Source organism: Pristiophorus japonicus, chromosome 12 (genome assembly GCF_044704955.1).
Source record: "Pristiophorus japonicus isolate sPriJap1 chromosome 12, sPriJap1.hap1, whole genome shotgun sequence".
Taxonomy (NCBI): domain Eukaryota; kingdom Metazoa; phylum Chordata; class Chondrichthyes; family Pristiophoridae; genus Pristiophorus; species Pristiophorus japonicus.
In genome coordinates this window covers 207,142,734-207,170,242 of record NC_091988.1, presented here as the reverse complement: position 1 = coordinate 207,170,242, position 27,509 = coordinate 207,142,734, and the positions used below count along the sequence as shown (strand labels likewise).

General features: G+C 46.1%; 1 protein-coding gene across 3 annotated transcripts in view; it reads left to right on the top strand.

The window, feature by feature from the left end:
- Nucleotides 1–27,020, top strand: part of LOC139277689 (short transient receptor potential channel 4-associated protein-like) — a 34,388-nt gene extending 7,368 nt beyond the window's left edge. For all 3 annotated transcript variants that reach the window (XM_070896519.1, XM_070896518.1, XM_070896520.1), the window contains exons 6-11: nucleotides 998–1,088; nucleotides 2,333–2,473; nucleotides 3,830–3,941; nucleotides 9,358–9,470; nucleotides 16,504–16,710; nucleotides 17,594–27,020. In XM_070896519.1, the coding sequence (XP_070752620.1) occupies nucleotides 998–1,088; nucleotides 2,333–2,473; nucleotides 3,830–3,941; nucleotides 9,358–9,470; nucleotides 16,504–16,710; nucleotides 17,594–17,731 (802 nt within the window). In that variant the 3' untranslated portion in view covers nucleotides 17,732–27,020. The remainder of the gene's footprint in view (nucleotides 1–997; nucleotides 1,089–2,332; nucleotides 2,474–3,829; nucleotides 3,942–9,357; nucleotides 9,471–16,503; nucleotides 16,711–17,593) is intronic.
- Nucleotides 27,021–27,509: the final 489 nt, after the last annotated feature.

Here is a 27,509-nt window from a genome sequence, read left to right as displayed (position 1 = left end):
CACCACTCGTTCCACTGCTAGGGACAAATCTGCCCCATACCATCCGCCGCACCTTCCTGGCCAAACACTTCTTCCCTTCCACACCTTATTTCGGAAGCCATGTTGTGTATTTCTAATGGGTCCTTCCTTTTCCCAGTGATGATAAAGGGCATCTCTTCTGATCCCTTGTAGCATCTTCCCAGGCTGGTGGGCCTGTCATTCCCTGGCTCTGACTTGTCCCTTTTTTTGAAAATCGGAACTACATGAGCTTCCAGTCCAAGAGAACTATCCCGGCTCCACTGGCCCATTGAAGGTTCGGGCTCCCAGAGCATCTGTCCAATCTCCTTAATCACCCTTGGATGGATATCCGCAACTGGAGCCCAATCAGTTTTGAGCTTTCCCAATCTATCCAAGGTGACCTTGTGATTTTAATAATAATGCTACTCAATACTGAGCACCCTTTATCTGGGACATAAGCTTCAGCTACAGGAGAACAGACTGATGCAAAATAAAACTTAAAAAAAATTATAAATGGGATTAATCCAAGATCCTTTAATGTGGTACTAAATTCCAAATATATACGCCATATTTGAAGTCCCAATCTCAAATTTTGGTTCATGTGGTTAAGGACAGATTTGGATTGGAAAATTGCAGCTACATTCAGTGTTTTTTGTAGAATGTGCATTAAATGTTGACCTTCAAAGAACTTAGCTGCAGCTCCTGCAATGGCTGAGAGTTTATGCAGACTGATGGCCATGTCTCGATGCTCACCTTGCTGAGTTGGCTTATTATAGCTGGGGTGCAATTACCAGTGCACGGATTGGTAGCAGCTGTGCTGCCCTGCAATTCATTAACCCGCTGTTAAAGTGCAAACATGGATAATGGCTACATGGGCCAATACTGACAGGGCACACTGCCTGTGGGGCCATACCCTGTGGCTGATCAGGAGAGGGAAGGCCCATTGTTGAGGAATGGACCTAGCTATATTTATCGATTTCTTGTCTCCCATTCCTGGCAGATTCTGGCAGGCCAGAGCAGTTGAGAGTTTTCTACGAGGAGTGACCTCTTATGCTGACCAGATGTTCCTTTTGAAACGTGGCCTGCTGGAGGTAAGGCCCTGTTTAATCGAAGAGAAGCATTACATTAATGGTCAAGCTATTTGTGGAGGGTGGGAAGAATTTCCTACGTGTTCCAGTTTGCTTGCAAGATGTGACCATTTTAACTCTGCATATGTCATATTCCTACACCGTGTCTGGAAGTAGGTTCAGATTTAAAGTTAGAACCAGCCTGTCCTCTCTGGCTTGATGTTACTGGTTATTGGGGAGTACTGCTGGTGGGGGGGGGGGGGCAGCAGGAGCGGGGCAGGTGCTCGGGGGAGGGGCTGGGGGGTGAGGGGAGGGGCAGGAGAGGGGCTGATGCGGGGGGGGGGGGAAGGGCTGGTGCTGTGGGGCGGGGGAGAGGGGCTGGGGGAGGGGCTGGTGCTGGGGGGTTGGGGGAGGCAGGTGCGGGGGGGGAGGCAGGTGCGGGGGGGGAGGCAGGTGCGGGGGGGGAGGGGCTGGTGGGGGGGGGTGGGAGAGGGGCTGGTGCTGGGCGGGGGGGTGGGAGAGGGGCTGGTGCTGGGCGCGGGGGGTGGGGGAGGTATTGAGACTGAAGACCTCACTCCTGTGTTGCAGAAGCATGTATATCTGCTGCCGACTGATGGCCAAGCAGCGCTCCATTTTGTGGATATGCCTGCTGCCCCCTGAGAGAGAGATGGGGAAACTGGCCTGTTGATAATGCAGTAGAATAGAACAGTTTTCCAACTTTGGCGTGCAATGCTAGTGTCAGGTGCTGTTGGGTCGAGTGATGCACAATTAGATGCACAGTAAAGCTCTCTCTCCCCCCCCCTTTCCCCCATGCCTTATTCCCAAACTCAGCACTGTTCCCACTGCTCGCACTGGACATCTTTGTGGCCTCAGCAGTAAGATGCTGAGTTGTGCAATATGTTGTGTCCAGGAACAGGATTAAAACTGCATCATCCTCACTTCACGAGACAGGCCCTTACAGCGAGCAAAATGGAAGGCTCAGGATTCCCCACTCATCCACTTCTGCTGATTACAGTCCGAATCCCAGGGGTGAAAGGGCAATGTCTAGTCAGAGTAGAATTTGCATATATTTTAAACATTTCAATGTAAATGAACTACTGTGGAACATAAAATAAAGTTGGAAAATGTAAAAAAAACTTTGTCAAGGTACAAAGATGTTAGAAAAATTGTGGCTAAAGATGCAAGACACAGCGAGAATTGCAATAGCATCGGAGGAAGGGAAGGGCCTCTTCAAATCAAGGTAAACTTGTGTATTTTTCTTCTTGCAGCACATTCTGCTGTGCATTATCGACAGCGAGTGCAAGTCACGGGATGTGTTGCAGAGTTATTTTGACCTTTTGGGTGAGCTGATGAAGTTCAACGTTGATGCGTTCAAGAGGTTTAATAAGTATGTAAACACCGAAGGGAAGGTGAGTTGTGGTACACTGAGCTGCACAGCTTAATCTACAATGGCGTCTGCTTGATTGACATTTATTGTTTAGAAAATATAGCAAGTGCCCTGTTTTAATAAGGATTTTGCAAGTTCCTTGTATTTCATCGATCAGTAAAAGTAATCATGAAGCTGTCGAATTGTCATAAAAATCCAACTAGTTGACTATTGTCCTTTAGAGAAGGTCACCTACCTTCCCTACCCAGCCTGGCCTATATCATTCCAGTTCCACACCAATTGATTTGGCTGAGCAATCCACCTAGTTAGAAGACCCACCAATACCTTCTCATGGCAACAAATGCCGGACTTGCCAGCGCTGCCCACATCCAGAGAATGAATTGTAAAATTATAGATGAAGTTGGCTTGATGGCTGAATTCCTCAGTTGGGCTTTGCCATCCCCTTGCTACTGGTTCTCCGGCTCTGAGGTAGATGAGATCAGTAATACTGTACATTCTCCTCCGTGTATCCGCCTGGTCTCACTGCAACCCAGCCTGGAGCGAGGGCTTTGGAACCTCTGACTGGGGGCGTTTCCCGCCATTAGCTATGACTCAAGCTGGGCGCAGGGGACGTCTGTTCAGCCACAGTGGTCGAAGGTTGGTGGAGGACCTGTCACTTTCCAGGCATCACGGCGCACAGGCAGACGTTCAGAAGCTGCAAGGCTGCTGATCCTCCATGGTCAAACACAACTGGCTCTGGAGGGACTTCCAGATGGAAAGCAGCAAACGCCCTCTCGCATGCAAAATAAGCCTCAGAGCCACAAATCGCTGGTGGAGCGGGGGGCAGCGACACCGCTGGGGGGGGGGGGGGGATATCTCGGTGGTGAGAAGTTTCCCCGCTGACTGCTCTTATCAGAAAACCGTGTTCTGAAACCAAGTCCTGAAACTGAACTTGTTGGGTGATTAGATTTTTGTACATAAAATCTTCATGCTTCATTTTGTGATTGTAATTGTGTAAACTGACTACTGCAACCTGTCATGATATAAATGCTTGAAAAAGAATATTAAAGGATGTGAGGAGTGGGGGTGGCTTGTGAAAATAACACATAGGCAAAAGACCTGTTCCTGTGCTGGAATTTCAGTGATTTTATAAAGTGTTGCAACCAAACCAAATTAAAAACTAAGGACTGTACTTTTCATCATTGATGGAAGTAGCTAATGGATGAGAGCTGGGCCGTGACAGCTATTGAGAAGGGCAAGACGATCCCCCATTGACAATTTTAACGAGCAGTGTACTGGGGCCTAAAACACTTCCATCTATTTCCAACTAGTAGCTTGTTTTCAACATTAATGTACTCACCAAACTGCAGCAAATGGTGACACTGTCTGTCGTCTTCAGTTTCAGATATTTTTGAATCAGATCAACAGTTCTTTAGTGGATTCCAATATGTTGGTTCGCTGCATAGTGTTGTCCTTGGATCGATTTGAGAGCCAAACAGACGCTGTAAAAGGTATAATGAAAGTGAACTCAAGTCATTCTGCAATGAAACTAATTCTTTCTCATTGCCCTCCAAAGAAGTGGGGCAGAGTACAATTTTTTCAATATTCAACAAATCTGACCGCAGATTTTTTATTGTTTATCGCGAGAAATGCACAACCAGTTCAGCATCAAACAGGTCAGGTGTAGCATGCAGAGTAAATCTCGCGAGGTGAAAGTAGGTTTGCTCAACATCAAGGCAGAATATGGCACCAAGGCGCCCAAGGTAAACTGAGAATGCGAGTTAAGCGGAAACCGTCTGGTGTCTGGAATCAGACCTGCCGCTGGGAAATGGTTGTGGTGATTAGAGGCCAATTGTTGTAACTCCAAGGCATCACTGCAGGAGTTCCTCAGGGCAGTGTCCTCGGCTGCTTCATCAATGACCTTCCCTCCATCATAAGATTAGGAGTGACAGTCCTACTGTGTTCAGCTCTATTCACAACTCCTCCGTTTCAGCCTCATCATCATAGACAGTCCCTCGGAATCGAGGAAGACTTGCTTTCAGTCTAAAAGTGAGTTATCAGCTGGCTGTACAGTCCAATGCGTGAATTACAGTCTCTGCCACAGGTGGGGCAGACAGTGGTTGAAGGAAAACGTGGGTTGCTGCACACTCCTTCCGCTGCCTGCGCTTGCTTTCTGCATGCTCTCGGCGACGAGACTCAAGATGCTCAGCGCCCTCCCAGATGCTCTTCCTCCACTTTGGCCAGTCGTGGGCCAGGGATTCCCAGGCACAGGTGGGGATGTTGCACTTTATCAGGGAGGCTTTGAGGATGTCCCTGTAACGTTTCCTCTGCCCACCTGGGGCTCTCTTGCTGTGTAGGAGTTCCAAGTAGAGCGCTTGCTTTGGGAGTCGAGTGTCGGGCATGCAGACATTGTGGCCCGACCAAAGGAGCTGGTCGAGTGTGGTCAGTGCTTCGATGCTGGGGATGTTGGCCTGATCGAGGACGCTAATGTTGGTGCGTCTATCCTCTCAGTGAATTTGCAGGATCTTGCGGAGGCGGCGTTGGTGGTATTTCTCCAGCGCTTTGCGATGTCTGCTGTATATGGTCCACGTCTGAGTCATATAGGAAGGTGGGTATCACTACAGCCCTGTAGACCATAAGCTTGGTGCCAGATTTGAGGTCCCGGTCTTCAAACACTCTCTTCTTCAGGCAACTGAAGGCTGCGCTGGCACACTGGAAGCGGTGTTGAACCTTGTCGTCAATGTCTGCCCTTGCTGATAGTAGGCTCCCGAGGTATGGAAAATGGTCCATGTTGTCCAAGGCTGCACCGTGAACTTTGATGACCGGGTGGCAGTGCTGTGTGGCGGGGTCAGGTTGGTGGAAGACCTTTGTCTTACGGATGTTTAGCGCAAGGCCCATGCTTTCGTACGCCTCGGTGAAGGTGTTGATGGCTTGAAATTCGGCCTCTGAATGTGCGCAGGCGCAAGCATCGTCCGCGTACTGTAGCTCGACGACAGAGGATGGGATGACCTTGGATCTAGCCTGGAGGCGGCGACGGTTGAACATGTTCCCATTGGTTCTATAGTTTAGTTGCACTCCAGTGGGGAGCTTGTTGAGCATGAGGTGGAGCATTGCAGCGAGGAAGATCAAGAAAAACGTTGGTGCGATGACGCAGCCCTGTTGACCCCGGTCTGGACATGGATTGGGTCTGTGGTGGATCTGTTGGTCAGGATCACGGCTTGCATGTCGTCGTGGAGCAGGCGGAGGATGGTGACGAACTTTTGGGGGGAGCCGAAATTGAGGAGGACGCTTCATAGTCCATCGTGGTTGACGGTGTCAAAGAAAGCCATATACAAGGGTTGGTGCTGTTCCTTGCATTTCTCTTGTAGTTGTCGCACCGTAAGGATCATGTCCGTTGTGTCCCTTTTTGGATGGAACCCGTACTGTGACTCCGGGAGGAGCTTCTCAGCCACAGGGAGAAGATGGTTGAGGAGGATTCTTGCAATGACTTTCCTAGTGGCCGACAGCAGGGAGATTCCTCTGTAGTTACCGCAGTCGGACTTGTCCCCTTTTCTGAGATCTCCTGGCATGCTCTCCTCCTTCCAGATAAGAGAGATGAGGTCGTGCCAATAGTGCCTGGGCTGTAGGTGGACTTGACTACGCTGAAGAAACCTCGTGATTGTTGGCCAACTGCTGGATCTCGTGTGCTTTCTCCACCCACCAACTATTCTTTAGTTCGTGGGCTTTTTGTTGGACCTCGGTCTTAAGCCGCCTGTAGAGCTGTTTTGCTGTCCAAAATTGGGTTGCTGCTTCAGGTTCAGAAATGCCTTGCACTTGCAGCTTATAGAATATAAGAGCAGGGAGGTTATGCTTAATTTGTATAATACTTTGGTTAGGCCACAGCTGGAGTACTGCGTGCAGTTCTGGTCGCCATATTATAGGAAGAACGTGATTGCACTGGAGAAGGTGCAGAGGAGATTTACTAGGATGCTGCCTGGAATGGAGAATCTTAGTTATGAGGACAGATTGAATAGGCTGGGTTTGTTCTCATTGGAACAGAGGCGGTTGAGAGGAGACCTCATTGAGGTGTACAAAATCTTGAGGGGCCTAGACATAGTGGATAGTAAGGATCTATTTCCATTGGTGGAGGAGGCTATTACGAGAAAGCATAGTTTTAAGGTGGTTGATGGAAGGTTTAGAGGGATTTGAGGGGGGGGGGCTTCTTTACGCAGAGGGTTGTGGGGATCTGGAACTCACTGCCTGGAAGAGTGCTGGATGCAGAAACCCTCACCACTTTTAAGAGATGGTTGGATGTGCACTTAAAGCGCAGTAACCTGCAGGGTTACGGACCTCGAGCTGGTAATTGGGATTAGACTGGATGACCTTTTGTTGGATGGAGCAGATATAATGGTCAGTACTGCAGGGAATAGAATACGGCCAGGGTGACTCCTGGACTAGTTTCGATCGCCTGGATGGGTCGGAGAGGAATTTTCCCAGATTTTTTCTTGCTAAATTGGACTGGGTTTTTATCTGGTTTTTGCCTCTCCCAGGAGATCACATGGCTCCGGTTGGAGTGTAGAATGTTTCAGTATAAGGGGTATCGCAGTTGTGTGAGGCGGACTGGTTGGGCTGGGTGCTCTTTGCCTTTCCGTCATTGTTCATAGGTTTATATGTAACCTTCAGGGCTGCTGACCAAGGGCCGTGCGGCTCTTTGTTGGCCGGCGTGGACACGATGGGCCGAAATGACCTCCCCCTGCGCTGTAAATTTCTACGTTTCTATTAGCTCCTGGTCGTTCTCGTCAAACCAGTCTTGCTGTTTCCTGGTTGAGTGACCGAGCATCTCTTCGCAGGCATTGGTTATGGAGGCTTTGAGGTTAGATCAGGCACCGTGGGCACTCTGCGCCTCGGTGTCATCGAGGGTCATCAGGTTGGTAGTGAGGATTCTCTTAGTTGGGTCTTTGAGTACCCTAGCGTTGATTTTTCTGCAGCATTGTTTCTGTTGCCGTCGTCGCTTTGGGGCTATGTTGATGATGGAACGGTTTAGGCGGTGGAACAGTCGTTGGCTCCTGTCATGGCGCGGGTGATGCACACGCCCTGGCGGTCCCTCGCTCGGACGATGAAGTAGTCGAGCAGGTGCCAGCGTATGGAGCGAGGGTGTTGCCACGATGCATTGTACTTGTCCCTCTGGCGGAGCAAGATGTTCTAGGCATTTTGTCAGGAGCAGGGTACCGCTGGAGTTGGTTTTCCCTACTCCCTCTCTGCCGATCACGCCTCCCCAGAGGTCTGTGTCCTTACCTACTCTGGCGCTGAAGTCGCTGAGCAGGATCAGTTTGTTGTCCGTAGGGACGCGGGACAGGGATTGTCCGAGGCTGGAGTAAAATCCCTCTTTGGTCTCATCTGTAGCTTCGAGTGTTGGGGCATACGCGCTGATGACTGTGGCACACTGGTTCCGGGACAGGGTGAGTCGGAGAGTCATGAGACGTTTGCTAATCCCGCAGGGGGAGTCTCTGAGGCGGTCAACCAGCTCGTTCTTGATGGAGAAACCGACTCCATGAGGGCGACATTCTTTTTCTGGTTTGCCTTTCCAGAAGCAGGTGTAACCTCCACTTTGTTCTTTGAGCAAGCCTTCCCCTGCCCCCGGGTCTCACTTAGGGCGGCGATGTCGACAATGAAGCGTCTAAGTTCCCGGGCAATGATGGCGGTGCGGCGCTCCGGTCTGTGGCTGTTGGGATCGTCCTTGGGTCCTGATGTTCCAGGTCCCGAACTTCACATTGAAGGGTGGAAGATGCCTGTGCGTGAGTTCTTTTAACGTGGGGTGGCCGGTGCACACCAGCTACCACACGGGCTGAGCAGAGCAAGGTGTTAGTCCGGTGGCAAGGGGGTCCGAGACGACTGGAGACCAGGCACTGCTGTATGGGCCTAGATGCAAGCCGTAAGCTCGGTACTAGGCAGTGCCTTCAGAAGAGGTGGTGGGAGAGGTGTGATGAGGGGTGGGGATGAGGAGCGCTGGGGCCCTGCTCCATTTTAGCTTCTCGAAGGGTCGTGGGCAAAGTCAAGAGTGGCCGCCGCCATTACTCACGTTACATGCCCGACACGGGCTCCGCTGCAGCTCCTCCAGCTGCTTTCGTCTCCGCAAACTGGGCCGCCGGCCGATAGAACTCCAGGGCTGGCTCCAAGCTGGCCGAAGGGACTCCGAAGGACACCGCCGGGCCTGGGCGGACGGAGGCCGGGCCTGGGCGGACGGAGGCCGGGCCTGGGCGGACGGAGGCCGGGCCTGGGCGGACGGAGCTCCAAAGCCTTAGAATCTGGAGAGGGAGCGAGTTGCAGGTGCAGTGGAGAGGTCCAGGAGGTGGTTGGTGCTGCGGAGAGGTCTGATAGGTGGGTCCAGGTTGTTGTCCGTGCAGCATGGGTTTGTGCTTTGGGGAGTGGGGAATGTACCCGCAATTAGGGCTGGGGGGGGAACTTAAGCTTAAGCTTAAACTTAAACGGTGGTAGGGTAAGAGAATGTAGGTTTGAACCTACATCAGGATCTACATAACGTTCGGGCTTGGCTCATAAATGGCAGGCAACATTCACACCACATAAAACAGACCAACCATTGCCCCCCTGATCTGCACATTACTGGTGGCCCCCAAGGTATTGCTGCTGGGACGCTCATTGCCAGGAGCACATGGTAATAAATCTGCTGCAGGGGGCAGGAGATGGAAAGGTGGGCTCAAGTGGTCCCTGGTCTTTATTGAGTAGTTTTAATTTAAATAGCATGTGCTATCATGATCTGCAGTTTAGCGGTTTACATCAAGAGTTGGTAAAATTCCTGCTGTCATTGTGTATATTCCTCTGTTTGTGTAATCGTTTGGTTTGTAATTTCTCCACTGATCTGTGTGAGGAAGGAGTTGCAATCTGGTTATCCCCTGCACTATTATTCTGACCACTGTGCTCTGTACTTAGTTGCAGAAGTGATTTCCCAGTGCTGCCTACTATCCTACATGTCGCGTGTGGAAAACCGGCTCTCATTCCTTTTCCGGCTAATTAATATTATTCAAGTGCAGACGCTCACGCAGGTAAACTTAATTCTTTTATGAAGTATTTACATTTTGTCAAGAGAATTAAAATGTCTTTTGTTTCAGCTTGCTCTCTCAAACATCAAATTAAAACACGTCTACAAATTCTTAACTGTTTTATAATTCGGAGTAAGCCAGGGTTTTAATGCAGACCCTGACCTCAAACTTAGCCCCTTATAGATCTTGACCTTTGACCTACCCCCTTATAGAGCCTGACCTTTAACCTACTCCTCTCCAGTTCAAGAATCCACAACAGTTACACCTAACGTTAAAGTGATACATGTCTACATTCTATTTTGTATGGTATAATTTGTATTTTTAAAACCGTGCATTCTCTGATTTAGCATGAGCAGTTCCACAGGAGATTGTCGTGTGTCTGAATGTCTCTCGCTCTGAAAATATTTTTTTCCTCATGGGGCTAACTTCAAAAGCCATGGGTTAATTTAAATCTAAGTTTGATGATGGGCGCCTACACAGGAATGTTTATGTGGGGAGGGGTGTTGCTGGGGGAGGGGAGGACGGGGGCAGGGAGGGGAGGCGGCTAGTGGTGGCGGGGAAGGGATGAGGTGTCAGCGGTGGGGAGGTGGGGGGAGAGAGAGGGGGGGGGAGAGAGAGAGAGAGGGGGGGGGGAGAGAGAGAGGGGGGGGAGAGAGAGAGGGGGGGGGGGGGGTGCATCCACTGGTTCTCCATTGTCCGCTCTACCAGTTACATCCTCACAAAATTCTAGAAGATTTGTCAAGCATCATTTCCCTTTCATAAATCCATGCTGACTTGGACCGATCCTGTCACTGCTTTCCAAATGCGTTGGTATTTCATCTTTAATAATTGTTTCCAACATTTTCCCCACTAATGTCAGGCTAACCGGTCTATAATTACCCGTTTTCTCTCCCTCCTTTTAAAAAAAAAAAAAAAAATGGTGTTACATTAGCTACCCTCCAATCCATAGGAACTGATCCAGAATGTTAGAAAATGACCACCAATGCATCCACTATTTCTACAGCCACTTCCTTAAGTACTCTGGGATGCAGACTATCAGGCCCTGGGGATTTTTCGACCTTCAGTCCCATCAATTTCCCTAACACAATTTCCTGACCAATAAGGATTTCCTTCAGTTCCTCCTCCTCACCTAGACCCTCGGTCTCCTAGTATTTCCGGAAGGTTATTTGTGTCTTCCTCAGTGAAGACAGAACCAAAGTATTTGTTTAGTTGGTCTGCCATTTCTTTGCTCCCCATTATAAATTCACCTGATTCTGTCAACAAAGGACCTATGTTGGTCTTCACTAATCTTTTTCTCTTCACATATCTATAGAAGTGTTTGCAGTCAGTTTTTATGTTCCCTGCAAGCTTATTCTCATACTCTATTTTCCCCCTTCTAATTAAACCCTTTGTCCTCCTTTGCTGAATTCTAAATTTCTCCCAGTCCTCAGGTTTGCTGCTTTTTCTGGTCAATTTATATGCCTCTTCCTTGGATTCAACACAATTCTCATTACACATCACCCAGTCTAGTTAGTTCCTCGACATATTGGTCAAGAAAACCATCCCTAATACACTCCAGGAAATCCTCCTCCACCGTATTGCTACCAGTTTGGTTAGCCCAATCTATATGCAGATTAAAGTCACCCATGATAACTGCTGTACCTTTTATTGCATGCATCCCTAATTTCCTGTTTGATGCCATCTGCAACCTCGCTACTACTGTTTGGTGGTCTGTACACAACACCCACTAGCATTTTCTGCCCTTTGGTGTTCCGCAGTTCCGCAGCTCTACCCACACAGATTCCACATCATCCAAGCTAATGTCCTTCCTTACTATTGCGTTAATCTCCTCTTTAACCAGCAACGCTACCCCACCTCCTTTTCCTTTCTGTCTACCCTTCCTGAATATTGAATACCCCTGGATGTTGAGTTCCCAGCCTTGGTCACCCTGGAGCCATGTTTCCGTAATCCCAATTACATCATATCCGTTAACAGCTATCTGCGCAGTTAATTCATCCACCTTATTATGAATGCTTCTCGCATTGAGACACAGAACCTTCAGGCTTGTTTTTTTAACACTCTTTGTCCTTTTAGAATTATGTTGTAATGTGGCCCTTTTTGATTTTTGCCTTTGATTTCTCTGCCCTCCACTTTTCCTTATCTTCTTTCTACCTTTTGCTTCTGCCCCCATTTTGCTTCCCTCTTGTCTCCCTGCATAGATTCCCATCCCCCTGCCATATTAGTTTAAACCCTCCCCAACAGCACTAGCAAACACTCCCCCTCGCACATTGGTTCCGGTCCTGCCCAGGTGCAGACCATCTGGTTTGTACTGGTCCCACCTCCCCCAGAACCGGTTCCAATGTCCTCGGAATTTGAATCCCTCCCTCCTGCACCACTCCTCAAGCCACGTATTCATCTTAACTATCCTGTTATTTCTATTCTGACTAGCACGTGGCACTGGTAGCAATCCTGAGATTACTACCTTTGAGGTCCTATTTTTAAATTTAACTCCTAGCTCCCTAAATTCAGCTTGTAGGACCTCATCCCGTTTTTTTACCTATATCATTGGTACCTATATGCACCACGACAACTGGCTGTTCACCCTCCCCCTCCAGAATGCCCTGCAGCCGCTCCGAGACATCCTTGATCCGCACCAGGGAGGCAACATACCATCCTGGAGTCTCGATTGTGGTCGCAGAAGCGGCTTTCTATTCCCCTACCACTATAGCTCTCCCACTTTTTCTCCTGCCCTCCTGTGCAGCAAAGCCACCTATGGTGCCATGAACTTGGCTGCTGCTGCTGCCCTCCCCTGATGAGCCATCTCCCCCAACAGTACCCAAAACGGTATATCTGTTTTGGAGGGAGATGACCGCAGGGAGGACCCTGCACTACCTTCCTTGCACTGCTCTACCTGATGGTCACCTATTCCCTGCCTGCCTGTGTAACCTTTACCTGCGGTGTGACCAACTCACTAAACGTGCTATTCACGACATCCTTAGCATCGCGGATGCTCCAGAGTGAGTCCATGTGCAGCTCCAGTGCCGCAATGCGGTCTATCAGGAGTTGCAGCTGGACACACTTCCTGCACACATAGTAGCCAGGGACACTGGAAGCGTCCCTGACTTCCCACATAGCACAGGAGGAGCATGACACGAGTCTGGGCTCTGCTGCCATGACTTAACCCTTAAATTAACTTAATTTGGCAACAAGGGAAATCGTGTTTGACAAATTTGCTGGAGTTCTTTGAGGATGTAACGAGCAGGGTGGATAAGGGGGAACCAGTGGATGTGGTGTATTTGGATTTCCAGAAGGCATTCGATAAGGTGCCTCATAGAAGGTTACTGCACAAGATTAAAAACTCCTGGGGTTGGGGGTAATATATTAGCATGGGTAGAGGATTGGCTAACAGAAACAGAGTGTCGGGATAAATGGGTCATTTTCAGGTTGGCAAACTGTATCTAGTGGGATGCCACAGGGATCAGTGCTGGGACCTCAACTATTTACAATTGGAAGAAGGGACCGAGTATAATGTAGCCAAATTTGTGATGTGAGGAGGGCGCAAAGAATCTGCAAAGGGATATAGATAGGTTCACTGAGTGGGCAAAAATTTGGTAGATGGAATATAATGTGGGAAAATGTGAGCTTATCCACTTTGGTAGGAAAAATAAAAAAGCAAATTATTATTTAAATGATGATTACAAAATACTGCGGTACAGAGAGACCTGGGGGTCCTGTACATGAAACTCGAAGTTAGTATTCAGATAGAGCAAGTAATTAGAAAAGCAAATGGAATGTTGACCTTTATTGCAAGGGAGATGGAGTATAAAATTAAGGAAGTTCTGCAACTGATCAGGGCGTTGGTGAGACCACACCTGGAGTACTGCGTACAGTATTGGTCTCCTTATTTAAGGAGGGATATACTTGCATTGGAAGCAGTTCAGAGAAGGTTCACAAGGTTGATTCCTGAGATGGTGGTGTTGTCCTATGAAGAAAGGATGAGCAGGTTGGGCCTATACTCATTGGAGTTTAGAAGACTGAGAGATGATCTTATTGAAGATTCTGAGGGGGCTTGACAGGGTAGATGCAGAGAGGATGTTTCCACTCATGGAGAAATCTAGAACTCGGGGGGCAAAGTCTCAGAATAAGGGGTCACCCATTTAAAACGGAAATGAGGAAGAATTTCTTCTTTCAGAGGGTCATGAATCTTTGGAATTCGATACCCCAGAGTGTCCATAATAAAACAGGGAAGCTGGAGGCAATCATGCGTTGTGAGGAACCAGATATAGTAGGGATTACTGAGACATGGCTACAGAAAAATCAGGACTGGGAATTAAACATTGCAGGGTATAACACATTTAGAAAAGAGAGAGAGAAGGGAAAAGGAGAGGAGGCGTAGCTGTACTTATTAGAGATAGCAGTGGCAGTAGAAAAAAGTGACAACGATCAGCAAGACAGAAATAGAATACATGTGGATAGAGATAAAAGATAATAAATGATTAATCACACTAATGGGGATAGTTTACAGACCACCTAATAGTGGAAGGGAGGTGGAGGATGAAATATGCAAACAAATTAGGGAAATGAATAAAAACATAGAATAATAATCATGGGGGATTTCAACTACCCTATTAATTGGACAGAAGAGGTAGGTAAAGGAATGGAGTTCCTACAATGTGTACAGGACTGCTTTCTAACCCAATATATAAAAAGCCAAACAAGAGAGGATTTGCTATTAGAGCTAGTAACAGGGAATGAACCAGAGCAGATAAGAGAAGTAAAAGTAAGGGAACATCCAGGCAATAGTGATCATGATATAATGCGCTTTAAGATAATTGAGAAGGGCATAAGTATAACAAAGACTAGGGTAATAGATTGGAGAAAAGCTGGTTTTGAGGTGCTGAGATTAGCACTTGGGTAAAATAAAATGGACAACAATGTTGGCAAACAATGTAAAACAGCATTGGAAAACATTTAAAACGTGTTCAGCGGAGTCCAGGAAAAATATATTCCGCTAATAAACTAGAACAGGCTAAACACTAAAGACTCCATGGATGAATAAAGCCATAGAGAGCAAGGAAAGAGGCATACATTAAGTACATGGACAGCTGGGAGGAACATAAGAGAGAATACGAAGGGATTGGGAGAGAAGTCAAAAACACAATTAGGAAGGCAAAGAGGAAATATGAAATTAAATTATCAAGGAACATAAAACAAAACAGTAAAATATTTTACAGGCACATCAATAAAAAATGGAAGGTTGGGATGGGAATAGGGCCATTAAGGGATAGACAGGATAATACACGGGCAGCAATAGAGAGATGGCAGAAATATTAAATAATGACTTTGCTTCAGCATTTACCAGGGAGATAGAACAGGTGGAGATGACATTGAATGATGAGATTAGTCATGTATTAACTGCATTTAAAATAAAACGAGGAAATATACTAAATAAACTAATGAAACTCAGAGGATAAAACCCTTGGTCCAGACAGATTAGATTCGCGCATTTTAAAAGAATCTACTACACATATTTAGTAATTCTTTAGAAAAAGGTGTAGTGCCAGAGGACTGGCAGAGAGCTAACACAATACCTATATTTAAGAAGGGGATAGAACCTGTTCAGGGAATTATAGACCAGTCAGTTTAACATCGGCGGTAGGAAAAATAATGAAATCCCTACTAAAGGAGAAAATAGAAGAACATCTAGAAACCAAAAATATAAATAGCATGGATTTTAAAAGGGACCAACCTCATTGAATTTTTTGAAAAGGTAACAGAGAAAGTAGACAAGGGTAATGCAGTAGATGTAATTTATCTAGATTTATAAAAGACCTTCGATAAGGTACCCCATAATAAACTGATGAACAAGGTCAGGGAACGCAGAGTCAGGGGACAAGTAGCAGAATGGATCGCTAGCTGGCTTCAAGACAGAAAGCAGAGAGTAGGGGTAAAGGGTAGCTATTCACAGTGGCAGGAGGTGGTGTTCCACAAGGATCAGTGCGACCACTGTTGTTCACAATTTATATTAACGGTGTAGACATTGGAATCAAAAACACAATTTCTACATTTCTGGACAACACCAAATTGGAAGGGGGTGGGGTTGGGGGGTGGGGGTGTGTGGCCAATACAGAAGCGGGATCTCGGAGTACAAATACACAAATCACTAAGTAGCAACACGGGTTAGCAAGGCCATTTATAAAAAAAAAATCAAACCAAGCACTGGAGTTTATGTCTAGAGGGGTAGAGTTGAAAAGTAGGGAAGATTTGCTAAACCTGTATCGAACCTTGGTTAGACCGCACTTGGAATACTGCGTACAGTTCTGGTCGCCTTTTTATAAAAAGGATATAGAGGCACTGGAGAGGGTGCAGAGAAGATTTACAAGGATGATACCAGAAATGCAAGGGTATACATATCAGGAAAGGGTGAACAGGCTGGGGGTCTCTTCCCTTGAAAAAAGAAGGCTGAGGGGTGACCTAATAGAGGTCTTTAAAGTTATGAAAGGTTTTGATAGAGTGGATGCAGAGAGAATGTTTCCACTTGTGGGGAAGAGCATAACTAGAGGCCATCAATATAAGATAATCACCAAGAAATCCAATAGGGAATTCAGAAGAAATGTCTTTACCCAGAGAGTGGGGAGAATGTGGAACTCGCTGCCACAGGGAGGGGTTGAAGTGAATAGAACGATACATTTAAGGGGAGGTTGGACAAGCATTTCAGGGAGAAGGGAATCGAGGATTATGCTGATAGGGTTAGATGGGAGGAGGTTCGAGTGGAGCATAATCACCGGGACGGACCGGTTGGGCTGGATGGCCTGTTTCTGTGCTATATAACTGATGTAATGCTGTGTCATTTTTAACACTAATTCGTTTATTGATGGGAAAATTTCCCCCTCTGTTTAGTCGGACCGATCACTGAAACGGCATCAATAAAGTTTGTTCCTTATACTCCATCATCTGGTGTCTCGCACTTACTTGAGACTTGTTGTTGTGAGCTCGAGGAGGAAGGAGGCTGACTGCTAAGACATCCTACTAATATTTAATGTTTCTGCTATGCAAGGAAAATGTCAGCTGTCTGAACACGAGCCTGGTGATCTTGATGCTGGCGAGGCGCAAGGGCAAACTGCCATTCTATCTGAATGCCCTGCGGGAGAAGGAGCTCGCCGAGAAATACCCGGGTTTCCTCCTCAACAATTTCCACAGCCTGCTACGCTTCTGGCAGGAGCATTACCTCAACAAGGATAAGGACAGCACGTGTCTGGAGAACGTGAGTCTGCACAGCCGAGGCATGAATCTTTAGGGTTTTCAATCATCTTAAATAATAAATAAAAATTATATGTAATTTAATTTCACCTAGTTTGTTATTTTAATCCAACCTGGAAATTGAGCAGGTGGCTATCCGCTGTCTTGCCCTTTGTGTCTTGGCGAATGTAGTGTGATGGGAGCAGTAACTGGGGAATGATAGAAAGAAAGGTTGATTTGGTGAACTCCTCGACCTCAACTGAGTGGTAACTGGCTCTCTAATCTTCACTGCGAGTGGGGTTATGGGCTGATAGTCAGGGTCGGAGAGTATGTGTGTGTATTAATGTGGAGACATGATTTGACCAGGCCTGGCTTTCATGCCCTGTTTTAATAACGTGCTGATTCTTGTTGTCTGAGTTTGCAAGTATTACAAGTCTTACAAAGAATTACTATTTGGAAATGGGTGTTTGTCCTTCACATGAGCCTGCCCTGTGCCCATATTCCTTTATCCCCATTTCCTTTATCCTAACCTATTATTGATATGGCCTCTGCTTCAATCACTCACTAATCCTTGGCCTCAATCTCCAGTGTAAAACAAACAGTTTCTCCTCTCGACCACTGGTTACATTCTGTTTCTAGCTGCCTTGTCCCATCCTTATTTGTTTTATCTCTCAATCACCCTGTAATCTCCTGTTCTAACAAAAACCACATGTTTGAGAAGAATGGTTAATTGGGCGAGGTACTGTATGACCTCTGGAACCCAGGAGTCGTACCCCAACACCAAATGTCTCCTTTAGGGCAAAGGGAGGGAGAGAGGAGGAACCTCTCAACATTGAGCTCCTGCTCAAAGCTCTTGATGACCTTTTATTACAAGTTAAATTTTGAACCTGATCCTCTTCCTCCCACAGAGTTCCTGCATTAGCTTCAGTTACTGGAAAGAGACAGTGTCACTGCTGCTGTGTCCTGACCGAACGGCCCCTTGTGCAATCATTAGCTACATTGATGAAGCGTACATGAACGTTGATAAAGACTTCAGTGAAGACTGATATGCAGCGTGTGGACCAATTGGACTAATGCTTCGTACAACTGCAGAGTAAGCCTGAGACCATGGATATTCAGGCCGTATTGTCTGATGTTTGTTTGCATTCGGACTGGGAGTTGGGGAAGAGCTGGTTGGTGTTTGACGCAGATGCTTTTATTTTAACCATGGACTGATGCCTTTTGTCTTTGATTAACGTCCTTTTGGTTGTCTGAACTTGTACGTTACTGGCTGGGGGGAGGATGAGAGATGTTCCATCACTGGGTGCAAGAGTCCTAGTTGCCTGAGAACCAGCACTGCCTTGGGCTAAACGTACTGTGGAGCACTTTTAAGATCTCTGATCTTTTTAAACAAATGTCCCATTATACTTCGGTATTTTAAATGTTCACCTCTACCTGTGTCATTTTGCATCTTCCCATTTACAATTCTTGGTTATGGGAAGACGCAAATGGCTAGCAGAGCACCTGTCAATGTAATCATAGTGGCAATGTACATTGGGACTTTAAAAGTAGTTTTATTTCTTTTACAGGAACTTTTTACTTTAAATACTTTGGTAAACTGAGTTGCTGTTATCAGGGTTTTAATGAGCTGTGTTTCTCTTGGGGTATTTTGAGTCTGCTTTCAAGCATTGAACTTAAAACTTATATAACATGTACAGCTTATTAAATACTCATATAGTTTATAATATATACAGTGTACTTAATATGCCCAGAGTTTGACTTGTACAATTTGCTGAATGCTCCGATAGTTTTTTGCAAAGTCTGGAAAGGTTTCATTTTCTAAAGGGATCTAGTGCACGGTTATTCATCGAGCTTTTTTTCTTTCATTTATCATCTTCTATTTTTTTCTCTCTCGCCAATTTTCTTTCTTCCCCAAGGTGGTGACTCCTTACTGGGTGCAGTTCCATGGGTGCTGGTCGCCCTCGAGTGCCTCGCCCAAGTTTGATGATTCACAGTGAGTGTCTGCAGGCTGTTGGATTGTGGGAGGGCACATCAAAGTGGAGCCAAGTTCTGTCCTTGAATTTTCAGCTGGAAACGTTGAATACTGATCCAGGTCCGTAATCCTGGCCAATTCTTCTCTCCCTACCCAAGGTGCTGTGAGGCTGTGCTCAGCTAACCGAGCACTGCGCGGGGGGGGTCATCCTGCTCTCTGAGTCACAGGCGGGCCCAGTTGGGTTTTTGATTGAATGCTGATTTGTGTAAAGCCATTAAACTTTACACAATGAGTGAGCTGTATATATGTGTAAAATAATGATTAATGGGCTTGAATTAGTGCAGTTTATAATACTTGTGGAAGTAAAAAAATCTGTCAGTGTGACATCAAATGACAAAATTCAATGTCGCTAAGATTTCAGTCAAGTGTATCGCGTGTGAAATGTCTGCACTCTGTCCACTTGCACCACCTTTCCATACGTCCTGTGTCTGGGGGCAGTATTGTGAGGTATAAACACGAGGGGGAAGTACTGGTGATGGAGCTGTTTGAGTTTATAAATAAAAAGACTATCCACAAGATGAGGATGCACAATGTTGGTGCCTCTCCCATATCTGGAGTCTCTTTAGTATCTTACAGTTCCAAGCTGGCTGATATGAAGAGCCTGTGTGGAAAGAGGCTAATTAAAACGGAGCTAAGCTATCAGCGCCTCTAATCTCTGATCTGCTTCCCTGCCTCCCTCCCTCTCCTGAAGGATTTGATTGTTGCTGTGATTTTAGTTCCACAATCCCTCCTAATCTCCAGTGCCCCACCTGAATGTCCACTATTATGTAAGCCTTGACGGCAAGTGTGTGGGCTATTGAGCCAAGTGAGCATCGCAGCCAAACCCAATCTTCACACAATCTCCACACACGCACTTTCACTGGGCCTGACAGGCTTGCCCTCCCCAACACAGGCACTGCGCTGTGAGCTGAGATCAGATAACATAACTCTGACATGAGATTGGACCTGGTCTGCTTACAGGCAACACTATTCGGGGAGCTCCCAGATGTATTTTTATAACTCACCCCACCAGATTTAAGGATTACCATGCTCTGCAGTAGTGGTTGTGCCCAGTTTCTACCCCTGGGCTCGGCAACCTCTGCATGCCTGATTGGCTGCTGCCGTTGACACGGGTTCAGCACTGTGCAGGTCTATGGCTTTGCCTCTACTTGAACATTATTGATGGTGTCCTAGTCCTAGACCAGCAAACAGCTCAGTGCCCCCAGGGTGTAGTGCCCCCAGGGCGTCGGCTCAGTGCCCCCAGGGCGTCGGCTCAGTGCCCCCCAGGGCGTCGGCTCAGTGCCCCCCAGGGCATCGGCTCAGTGCCCCCAGGGTGTCGGCTCAGTGCCCCCCAGGGGTCGGGTCAGTGCCCCCAGGGTGTCGGCTCAATGCCCCCAGGGGGTGGAAGTAAATAGCTAAATGCTAAACTCAAACTCTGCATTACTGCAGCAAGAGTTTTGAGTCCATTGAATGCCAATGTTGAGAGTTTTAACCATCAAAATGTAATCATGTTGCAGTTCTGACTCTTAAACAGACTAAATCCATCTCCCTACTTGTCTCCAGCAGCAGAAATCCTGAGTGCTCCTCGCTCGCCGAGACACATTTGCTAAACGTTCCACCTGTTGTGTGATCAGACTCTGATTTTAAACACCATCCCGGTAACTGCTGCACTCTGTCCATCCCGGTAACTGCTGCACTCTGTCCATCCCGGTCGGTAACTGCTGCACTCTGTCCATCCCGATCCAATATTAGGATGTCTAAAACTAATGCAGCTCTGAAGCATGTGTATTGCCTCACTGAAAAGAATCTGCATTCTCTGCTTTATTTGAGATGAATGATTTTCTCACTCATTCCCATTCATTCATTCCATTTATTGACGAGTCCAGTGAAACCCACAGTTCTTGGATTGCAATCTCTGGATTTCCTTGTAGTTGATTTCAACCATTAAAAAAACATTCAAATTTCGAAAATAGTTCTTTAGGACAGAAGGAGGCCATTCAGCCCTTTGAGCCCGTTCCGCTGTTCTGTTAAATTATGGGTGATCTGTATTAACACGTTTACCTACCTTTTGATCCATATCCCTTGATACACTTAGCTAACAAAAATCTATTGATCTCTATCTTGAATATTTTGATTTACCCTCCAGCATCCACAGCCTTTCGGCCTGGTCTCGCTGTAATATTGCCTGTGCCAGTTTGCATTTGCAGGTCCTTGGATTAACCAAAGACTGTTCAGGATTTTAAAATCATTTAAAGTTGGCAGCGACACATCTCTGTGTATGTGAATGTTATAACATTCCATTCACAGCAGGGGGCAGTAAAGAGCTTTGTAAATGTTGTTTCAGAACTTTAGGCTATCACTGCCATTGGCTGCAACGGGCATAGAACTAGCCGGAGGGTCTGTAAGACTACTCAAAGTCTCTACCGGTGGGTTACAATACAGCTCATTGAGATAACGCAGTATCAGTAGGCTGTGTTCATCCGACTGACTCTGTAATTACATTAAAATTGTTTTTCCATTGGCTAAAGTCTGCCATCAGTCTGGATATAAAGAGTTCCTCTGGGCTAGTTAGTAACTAAGTAAAAAGTCCAGCCAGTGTGTGGCTGCATTCTTGGGGTCTTGGGCAAGCACCGACCAAAAGGATATGGACTGGATCTGCACGGAGGCTGTGTCAGGCAGATGTGCAGCTGGTCCACCACTTTATCCATAAGGAGAGGGATCTTAATGGGGAATGGGTTGGGCAGGTTGTGACTTTATAGAAGATCACAGAACAGAGCAAGACTTGGGAAATCACTTGCAGTGTTTTTATTCATTTTTGTGAAGTTTTGGACCTAGTGCCTTATGTAACCTCCTGAAACAAATAGGAGCGCTTGGTTAAATCCCAGATTTTATTTGGGATTGTACTTCAATTCTGAGTATAGATGGGAGACTCACTGAGCCTCTCAAAAGGAATGGGACAAAATTGCCCACTGTCCCCTCATATTCAGCATTTGTTGGATGGCATCAAAAGGGATGTTTTTACAGTGAGACATTTCTGAAAGAATGATAATGTTCCTTGCCTGAGGGTCTAATACACTGAACAATGGGCGAACCGATGGAAGGAGGTGGTGGGGGTTCCCAAATGTGTGTTGGTTTGCACAGCTCAAGTGGGGATCTCAAAGGTACCAGCAGATTCTATCCAGTTGTTGCTTCACGGGGCTTTGATCAATGTCAATTTTAACCTGCAGAGTGGTTCATAATTACACAGAGAGGGGTGAAGATGCTTTGATTTTTTCCATCTTCCTGCAATGACAGCCAAATCCCAGGTGAAAGGTGTAAGAGATATCCATACAGTTCCCTGCATGGTTCAGGATTCCGTGATGTGCAATGGGAGGGCTTCCTCCCACTAGCAAGATCCAAGACCAGGCCGTGAGGTGGATTTCTGTCAAAAAGGGGTAATGGTTGTAGAGAGGGAAGCTTGTGGCCTGTAGTAAGCTGCCACTGAATACCCAGGGGTCAGGTTGGCACCAAGGTAATCTGCTTGGTCATAAAAGATTGGAACTGTCGACTCTGTGATGGACAGACAAGTCCAGCGCAGTGTTGATGGACAAACCAACCCACCTTGTTAATTTCTCGCTTTCTCGCCGAGATTCTTCCTGCTCTGCTTCATTTAACACTGCAAGACTCGGGATGCATTCTTACTGAAATCTCAGTTACCCTCTGTATGTTGTGTACATTTCCTTTCTCCAATATCTCCATGATTGTGCAACTATTTTCCCATTGCGATTATTGGATACTTTGATGCTTGCCTATAATGCAAACTGACGAGTGGCAGCTCGTGTGTTGCTGCTTTCTTGCTTCAGTCCTGTGCCTAGTCCCTGTGTTCCGTGTGTGTCTGTCATCTGCCTGAGATGATCCAGCACTTGCTGTCTGAGGCAGTGAAGCCTTTTCAACACTTTGTAAGGTTATCTTATCTCCCCATCTGAAAGTTCTGTTTCAATTAATTTCTTTTTACGAGGTATAAAGTAGATCGAGACTGAGGGAAGAATGTATCTTTAAACTGGGCAGGGGCAAGTGGAGCAGTGAAACGGAAAGAATTTGAGTATTGATGAATTATTCTACATCACATTGAATACTTGCCAAATCTGGCAGTAAGCAAGGTTGGGAGAATAAGCAGCTATTTGGGGGGTGTGGGGTAATGTCAAGATGAATAGTGCTTCAGTTCCCTTTCTCTTATTTCTAACCAATGAAAGCAGAGTTGAACGCAGAGGGCCATGGGTATAGTTGACCAATCAATGGACTGTGTTTGTATAAGCGATCTGCCAAAGAGAATCCTGCTAGATCTAAAGCTGGCCTTTTAGCCTATTGTATGTTTAACTTCACAAATTGCTACTAGATTAAAAGCTGATGAAAGTCACTGCGATAATGCTCTCTGCCTCTTGGGCCAGCGGTTAAGTGGTGATGTGCATTTGACATGAGTCCTTCCATCTCGGGTAATCGGGTATTGTAATTTCAGTAGTCACCGTATTGAGGTGCCCTGTTCATAGTGTCCCATCTTCATTGGACCACAAACTCCTAGTTTAGAAACATAAGAACAGGAGTAGGCCATTCAGCCCCTTGGGCCTATTCCACCATTCATGGCTGATCTGTATCTTAAATTCATCCCATCTGCCTTGTCTCCAAAGCCTTTCATACCCTTATCTGTCAATCTCAAGACTTAAAATGATTCCTTGAGCTAGCATCTACCGCTCTTTGTGTGAGAGAGTTCCACACTTCTACCGCCCTTTGTGTGAGGAAGTGTTTCATAAGAACATAAGAAATAGGGGGAGCAGGCTATACTCCGCCATTCAATAAGATCATGGCTGATCATTGACTTTAACTCCACTTTCCCGCCCGATCTCCATATCCCTTGATTCCCCTAGACTCCAAAAATCTATCGATCTCAGCCTTGAATATATTCAGAAACTCAGCATCCACAGCCCTATCAATTCCTATCAAAATCCTAAAAACCTCAATCAAATCAACCCGTAACCATCTATACTTTGATCACCCTCAACTGAACCCCGGAGAACACACAAACTGATTTGAAATGTGACTCATTTATCCTTCAGTAAATCCCCTTGTGTCTTTGTTGGAAGAGATTGCAGCAGAGCTTGTTGGTACTCAGTTTCGTTATCATAGAACCATAGAAATTTACAACACAGAAGGAGGCCATTCGGCCCATTGTGTCCGGGCCGGCTGACAAAGAGCTATCCAGCCTAATCCCACTTTCCAGCTCTGGGTCCGTAGCCCTGTAGGTTACGGCACTTCAAGTGCATGTCCAAGTACTTTTTAAATGTGGTGAGGGTTTCTGCCTCTACCACCCTTTCAGGCAGTGAGTTCCAGACCCTCACCACCCTCTGGGTGAAAAGATTTCTCCTCAAATCCCCGCTAAACCTCCTACCACTTACTTTAAATCTATGTCCCCTAGTTATTGACCCCTCTGCTAAACGAAATAGGTCCTTCCTATCCACTCTATCTAGGCCCCTCAATTTTATACACCTCAGTTAGGTCGCCCCTCAGCCTCCTCTGTTCCAAAGAAAACAAACCCAGCCTATCCAATCTTTCCTCATAGCTAAAATTCCCCAGTCCAGGCAACATTCTTGTACCCTCTCTCATACAGTCACATCTTTCCTGTAATGTGGTGACCAGAACTGCACGCAGTACTCTAACTGTGGCCTAACTAGTGTTTTATACAGTTCAAGCATAACCTCGCTGCTTATATTCTGTGCCTTGGCTAATCAAGGTAAGTATTCCGTATACCTTCGTAACCACCTTATCTACCTGTCCTACCTTCAGGGATCTGTGGACCTGCACTCCAAGGCCCCTCTGTTCCTCTACACTTCTCAGTCCTACCATTTATTGTGTATTCCCTTTCCTGTTAGCCTTCCCCAAATGCATTACCTCACACTTCTCCGGATTGAATTCCATTTGCCACTGTTCTGCCCAGTACATTGATAGCTTCCTGCAGTCTGCAGCTTTCTTCTTCATTATCAACCACACAGCCTATTTTTGTATCATCTGCAAAGTTCTTAATTATGCCCCCTATATTCAAGTCCAAATCATTGATATATATACCACAAAAAGCAAGGGACCCAGCGTAGAGCCCTGCGGAACCCCACTGGAAACAGCCTTCCAGTCACAAAAACACCCATCAATCTTTACCCTTTGCTTCCTGCCTCTGAGCCAATTTTGGATCCAACTTGTCACTTTGCCCTGGACCCCGTGGGCTTTTACTTTCGTGGCCAGTCTGCCATGTGGGACCTTATCAAAAGCTTTGCTAAAATCCATATACACTACATCAAACGCTCTGCCCTCATCGACCCTTCTGGTTACCTCCTCAAAAAATTCAATCAAGTTAGTCAGACACAACCTTCCCATAACAAATCCATGTTGACTGTCAGTCTTTGATTAATCCATGCATTTCTAAATGAAGATTTATCCTGTCCCTCAGAATTCTTCCAATAATTTTCCCACCACTGAGGTTAGGCTGACTGGCCTGTAATTACTCGGTTTATCCCTTCCTCCCTTTTTAAACAACGGTACAACGTTAGCAATCCTTCCGCACCACACCTGAAGCCAGAGAGGATTGAGAAATGATGGTTACAGCCTCTGTGATTTCCTCTCTTGCTTCACTTAACAGCCTGGGATACATTTCATCTGGGCCTGGGAATTTATCCACTTTCAAAGCTGCTAAGCCCCTTAATACTTCCCCTCTCTGTTTATTTCATCTAATATTTCACACTCCTCCCTGATTGCAATGTCTGCATCATCCCTCTCTTTTGTGAAAACGAACTCAAATTATTCATTAAGAACCATAATTTCCCCCCTGCACTTTCTATACGCCTCTAGGGTTCCTGCAGCATTGAGCCCTCGGTATCTATCATAAGCTTCCTTTTCTTTCTTCTACCCTGTATGCCCTGTCCAGGGGGCTCTAGATTTGTTAGTCCCACCCTTTTTCTTTAAGGGGACGTACTTGCTCTGAACCCACACTATCTCCCCCTTGAATGCCTCCCACTGCTCAAATAGCTGTTTCAGTCCACTTTGGCTAAATCATCTTTCAGCTTAGCAAAATTGGCTTTACCCCAGTTGAGAACTTTTATTCCTGCTCTATCTTTATCCTATTCCATAACTACCCTAAATCTCACTGAATTATGATCATGAGCACCAAAATGCTCTTCCACTGATACCCCTTCCACCTGCCCAGCTGCGTTCCCTAAAACTAAGTCCAAAACCGCCCCTCTCTTGGGTTTGCTGCGTACTGGCTTTTTAAAAATTCTGCTCCCTCCATACGTTTCACACTAATTCTATCCCAGTCAATATTAGATAGTTGAAACCCCAAACTATTACTGCCCTATTGTTTTTGCACGTCTCAGACATTTGCCTACATATTTGCAGTTCTAGCTCCCTCTGACTGGGGGTCGATAGTACACTCCCAGCAATGTGATTGCCCCTTTTTTGTTCTTCAGTTCAACATATACGGCCTCATTTGATGATTCTTCCAACATATCATCCCTCCTCTTAGCTGTAATTATTTCTTTCGTCAACATTGTGACCCCCTCTCTATCTTGTCTGAAAACCAGGAATGTTGAGCTGCTATTCCTACCCTTCTTTCAGCCATGTTTGTTATTTTAAAACAATTCTCTTAGTCTAAATTTGATTCTTAAAAGAAATGTGGCAAGAAAATCACTAACCTAGATAGAAAACTTCACTGTTAAAGTGCAAGAAGATAGCGGTCAGGGGGCGATTATTCCCCAATTGATGCCTTGAAACTTAGTTCTCTGGGTGTTTGTGCATGAATGGACCCTGTTCTATTTCAACGGATTAACACCGTCCCCCAAATAGAGGAAGGAATTTTTATGAATACACTGAGCGTGGTAGTAAGTAGCTTTGCAATTTGCCCGCCTTTAGCAGCTGATGGCTGTTTTGAAGTCATGTTGTGAGCCAAGTCTCGGTGTTATCCAAACTTAACTCAAGTTGCTCAGTTGTAAAATTGCCTTTTTGAAGATTTACTCAACTCCTGAGACTTTCCACCAAACTATTTTTGATTACTTTTAATGGTTGGAATTGGATCCATTTTGTTCTACAAAGCTCCTCGTGAAGTTTACGCCCCTTTGATCTTTCACACCCTCCTCTTCAGGGAACCTGCAAAAATGACCTGGACCCAGGGTATACTGACTGTTGAGTTGCTGCCTGCTCCCAGAATGCCTCTCTGCTCTCCAGTTAAAATATATATATTTTGTTTTTATCATTGTTTATTTAATCTGTTATTGTACATGACAATAAAAATGCTTCTGATTACCTTACACCAGTGTGAGATTTGGATATACTCCCGCCACCAGAGGGGCCTTGCGGTTGAAGTAACCGCATCGAATGCGGTTGGAAGTTAATTATTGCTGCCAAATAATAACTAACAATTTTCCCCAAATTTGACTTTGAGGAGTTTTTTTTGGCAGGTTTCCCTGACACTCGGGAGTTGTCTGTAGAATCATAGAATGGTTACAGCACGGAAGAAGGCATTCGACCCATCGAGCTCGTGCTGACTCTCAGCTAGTCCCACTCCCCTGCCCTTTCCCCATAGCCCTGCAAAATGTTTTCCTTCAAATACTTATCCACTTCCCTTTTGAATGCTGTGATCGAGTCTGCCTCCATCACCCTTTCATTCCAGAAACCAACTACTCGCTGTGTAAAGTTTTTTTCTCACATAGACTTTGGTACTTTTGCCAATCACCTTAAATCTGTGTCCTCTGATTCTCGACCCTTCTGCCAATGGCAACAATTTCTCACTATCTACT